The sequence below is a fragment of the Cebus imitator genome, unplaced genomic scaffold (genome assembly GCF_001604975.1).
Source record: "Cebus imitator isolate Cc_AM_T3 unplaced genomic scaffold, Cebus_imitator-1.0 Scaffold108, whole genome shotgun sequence".
In the NCBI taxonomy this organism is placed as follows: domain Eukaryota; kingdom Metazoa; phylum Chordata; class Mammalia; order Primates; family Cebidae; genus Cebus; species Cebus imitator.
In genome coordinates, this window is record NW_016107423.1 from 1048059 (window position 1) to 1053033 (window position 4975).

Below are 4975 nucleotides of genomic sequence, written 5' to 3' on the forward strand. Positions count from 1 at the left end.
GCGATCTCGGCTCACTGCAACCTCCGCCTCCTGGGTTCAGGCAATTCTCCTGCCTCAGCCTCCTGAGTAGCTGGGATTACAGGCACGCGCCACCATGCCCAGCTCATTTTTTATAGTTTTAGTAGAGACGGGGTTTCACCATGTTGACGAGGATGGTCTCGATCTGTTGACCTTGTGATCCACCCGCCTCGGCCTCCCAAAGTGCTGGGATTACAGGCTTGAGCCACCGTGCCTGGCTCATTTATCTTCTATAAGTGATTATGTTTATCCATTGTAGTATAATGTGGTTCTCCTTTGCAGCAGATTTTTTCTATTATAGAAACTTGAAAAGGTCATATAGAAGTATTTAGGAAGATGAATATATTATTAGATTCTTAACTACGTTAAGTCATTTAAGTATCTCACCAAGACATAAAAAGGGATTTCACAATTGTATGTGAACTTGAAGACTACATTTACTATATTCGTATGTTGGGGTTCGTTTGAATTTCTACAACTATTTTGATAATCCAAAGTTCTGAATTTATTTATTTATTTATTTATCTGAAACGGAGTCTTGCTCTGTTGCTCAGGCTGGAGTGCAGTGGCACAATCTCAGCTCACTGCAGCCTTCGCCTCCTGGGTTCAAGCAATTCTCTGTCTTAGCCTCCCAAGTAGCTGGGATTACAGGCGCCTGCCACCACGCCTGGCTAATTTTTGTATTTTTAGTAAAGATGGGGGTTTCACCATCTTGGCCAAGCTGTTCTTGAACATCTGACCTCGTGATCCACCCACTCAGCCTCCCAAAGTGCCAAAGTTCTGTTTTACAATTTCTGTTATTAGAGATGCTATATATAGTCTGATTCGCTATGGTAGTTAAGAAGCCAGAAAAATATCAGAGTCAACATTTTATTATCCTTCATAAGTGTTTTCATACCTAGGCACATTAAGCAGAATAGTATGAAAATCATTTTTGATTCTACAAATAGTATGAAAATCATTTTGATTCTCATCCTTTCTCATGCACTAACGAGTTATTCAACAGTAATGCCTGAAATAGGTTGCTCAGTATATGTTAGTGCTAGATAGCATGCATGTATATGTAAACTGTCTGGGATTTAACAGTTTGTTGTCTTTAACAACAGACAGGGAAAGACAAGAAAATAGTTTCTTAAAGGTAAAACATAGTGATTAATCTCTTGCTTAAGTTGTAAGAAAACAATGTATGCAACATGCTCAAGGGGACAGTAATAAAATTGGCATTATTCAGGTTAACATTTGATGCCTTTAAATATTACAAGAGATTATTTAGAAGTAGCTGTTTTACTTTTTCCTTGCATATATGTCCCTTCACAATGATCCTTTTTTATATTTCTAGAAAATATATTTTTATTTGTGAAAATTGATTATGGAAGGTGTTTCACAATTTATTTTGTTAAACTAAACTGAATTTGTAGGTAAGGATTTTAAAGCAATAAAAGGAATGAAAAATATTGATGTTATTATTTTAAAAATAAAAAAAAATCAACTTTAATTGAATTTTAATTTATTTTAAGGAAATTTGCCTGATCCTGGTAAGGCTCAGGATTTCATGAAGAAATTCACACAGGTGTTAGAAGATGATGAGAAAATAAGAAAGCAGTTAGAAGTGCTTGTTAGTCCAACATGCTCCTGCAAGCAGGCTGAAGGTTGTGTGGTAAGGAGAGAAAAGAGCTAATGTTTGAAAAAGCCCCCAAACCTTCTTTATTGTCTCCCTCTTTTATAAAAGTAATTTATACTCATTGTATAAAATTTGGAAAATGTCACTTAATGCAGATAAACTGTAATTTTTCTGTAGAGACAATTACTATTAATATCGTGTATGTCCTTCTAAAATGAGATTATATTATACATACAGTTTCCTACATTTTACTTTTTTATTAGTCTTTTATAGTATTATATTTAATAGCTCCATAGCATACCATTGACTACATGTACTATAATTTATTGAGTAGTCCACTATGTTACATGTTTAGATTTTTTCCTGGTTTTTGATTACTGTGAAGAAAGATATAATTAATATTTTTACACAGTGTTGATCTTTTTTTAGGATAAATTCCAAGAAATAAAATTGCATAGGCTAATAGCTCATTTTTTAAAGCTTTTAATGTGCATTGGCAAATTGCTTTCCAGAACTGAATTAATTTTATGTTAATTACCAGTAATGAGAGTGACCATTTTCTCACACATAACAATATTGATTAGTATTATTGCTGGAAACAAAACCCAAGTAAAAACAAAAATGCAATTATTTTGATAATATTTACATTTGTTAGTTGCTAGTCATCTGACCATTTTTTCTCCTTGGGATTATTGGCCATTCATGTCTCTTTTATAAGTTGTGTTTATAATCTTTGCCTATTTTTATAGAAATGGTATTTGTCTTCATCTTACTGATTTGTGAGTTTGTCATATGGCATTGTTAAGTTGCAGGTAATTTTCTGTCAGTTTTAGTTTAGCCTTTTATTTTGTTTTTTATGTTCTTTACATACCATAGTTTATATTATCTAGGTTAATCAGTATTCTCATGGTGTTTGGCTTTGCTGTCTTGCTTATGAAATCCTATTCTGTTACAAGTCAATGAAAATATTTACTGTTGTCAGTGATTCTTAATCTGTTACCTATGTACCTTCTGAAATGCTTTTTTAGAGGAAGATGATTCTTGACTGTATCCTATATCAACTAAATGAGAATCTTCAGCATTAAATCCAGGAATCTGTAGTTGTAACAAGCTCCTCTGATAATTTTGCTTGCTCAAGTTTGTGCATCCAGTGACTCTTGGTTTTGTTTTTTCGTATTTTTATCCTTTTGGAATATTTTTGATGTAAGATATGAGACAGGGACCTTACTTTGTTTTTATTCCAAATGTCTATCCATTTATTTCAATACAATGTATTGACTAGTCTACCTTTTCCCTGATTACTTGGAATACTACCTTTCTCATATGCTGAATCCTTAATTCAGTCTTTTTTTTTTTTTCTGGATTTGTTTAATTCTTACTAATTTGTTTATTCCAGCATCAGTACTACATGGTTTTAATTATTGTTGGTTCTTAATATTTTAACATAATGATTTGTTTAAATGTACTTTTGTAATACTGAAAAATATCTGTGTTACAGCGTGAAATAACTAAGAAGTTGGGCAATCCCAAACAGCCTACAAATCCTTTCCTGGAAATGATCAAGTTTCTCTTGGAGAGGATAGCACCTGTGCACATAGATACTGAATCTATCAGGTATTTGTATATAAGATACTAAGTTCTCATTGCTATTCATTCATTCATGCATTCAGGAAGTCAGTCACTATTGAGTACCTGCTATATACAAGGCACCAAACTAGCTACACATCTGTGTATTATATACTCCTCTGTATATACTCTGTGTATATCTGTATTTGTACACACACACACACACACACACACATATACACACTCATCTGTAGCTGTGTATTTGTTGTTTTTCTTGTTATATATCTTAATTTTAAGGATTGTTTCAAATTGTTTGAGAAATTGTCCATCTAAGCCTAATTTTATCTGTTAACAGTACACCAGACACTTCTTTTTTATTAGCTTGCATAGATTAGGTATTATGATATAAATAAATTTTATTTTTACCCTTGGGAAACCAGGTGGATCTGTTGCAAAGGAACAAATGATGCATTTTCACAGACATTTGAGAACTGAAATATTGTTTTCTAATACAATCCTCATTTAAAGTTTCAGTTTTGATTCTACTTGTGACACAAGTTGGAAACTTATTTCATTTTATCTCTGCATTCCTTCTGGTGAAATGTGGGAAGAGGCTTTTTCTGTGAAATGTTTTCCACTGGTTGAAAAAGTAAAGTACTTACACAATATAGATAGGGCATGTTGATTTACTAGTTAGTCATCAATAGTGTTCTTTGAGGGGTGTATATTAGAAGCTAAAATAAATAATACTAGTGATTTTTCATCTTGTACTCAATGAAGCCCTTTTGGGAATGTTTTGTTGGAGAGGGCTTTGGGCATAGCTTTTGGTCATTGGCCCCTTACAAATAGAGAGACCCTACTTTGGTTACCTGTTAGTCACTTTGGACTCCTCTTGCATCAGTTTTCATTTGAAGAGGTAGTTCTGAGGTTTAAAAAGCAAGACAAAAACTAGAAGGCTCTGTATTTGTAAAAGGGAGACTCTGAATCTGACCCAAATTTATTAGTCCACTAAGTAATCCTGTGCCTTCTCTATTCAAGGCACTACTGTTTAGGTATTGGCAAAGCATAGTCTGCTGTTCTACCTTTTGTCTAGTAGTGGAATAAAGATTTTAAATCAGGAGATTATATTGTACTTCAGTAAGATTATTGCAGATAGAGTTCAGAGGATTGAAAGAGGTTATCTCTAAGGGGTAATATTTCACCTAAGAGGGGAGAATGGGTAAGATTTTGTTTTTACAGAAGTGGGAGATTCTTGCCATTAAAGTTAACATAAATTAAGCTAACTTGATAGTAAAGAAGAAGGCTATTTAAAAAATGATTGTCATCTGTTTATACTGTAGTGTGGCATTTATAGTGTCCCAAACTTAAAAAGCAGATTCGGAGCAGATTGTGAAAGCCTTTAACATTGAGCTTGCTTTTACTTTATCTGTTAAGAACTATGGAGGGTGGAGATGATGGATAGGAGGAGGGAAGTAGAAGACATAGATTGCAAAGATGTTTTAATTGTCTATGGATAGTAGTGGAATGGAAAGGAGACAACATATTTGAGGGAAGTTTTAAAAGAACAACCTAGAAAAATTGCCAGCTTACTGGATATGGGGAATAAAGGTAAGGAAGAACCAGAAATATAGGATTCAAGTGCATATGATGTGGAGAATAGTAATACCTTAAAAAGAATGAAAGGAGGTGGTTTTGAAGGAGGTGAGAAAGGATGTGCTTCCTACTTGGACATGACAGTTTTGTTTTTTTTTTTTTGTTTTTTTTTTTTTT

At 33.4% G+C, this 4975-nt stretch overlaps 1 protein-coding gene across 3 annotated transcripts in view; it reads left to right on the forward strand.

The window, feature by feature from the left end:
- The window catches only part of LOC108310797 (sister chromatid cohesion protein PDS5 homolog B), a 167556-nt gene that overhangs the window by 115272 nt on the left and 47309 nt on the right, over positions 1–4975 (forward strand). For all 3 annotated transcript variants that reach the window (XM_017537947.2, XM_037741809.1, XM_037741810.1), the window contains 2 exons: positions 1536–1675; positions 3138–3253. In XM_017537947.2, the coding sequence (XP_017393436.1) occupies positions 1536–1675; positions 3138–3253 (256 nt within the window). The remainder of the gene's footprint in view (positions 1–1535; positions 1676–3137; positions 3254–4975) is intronic.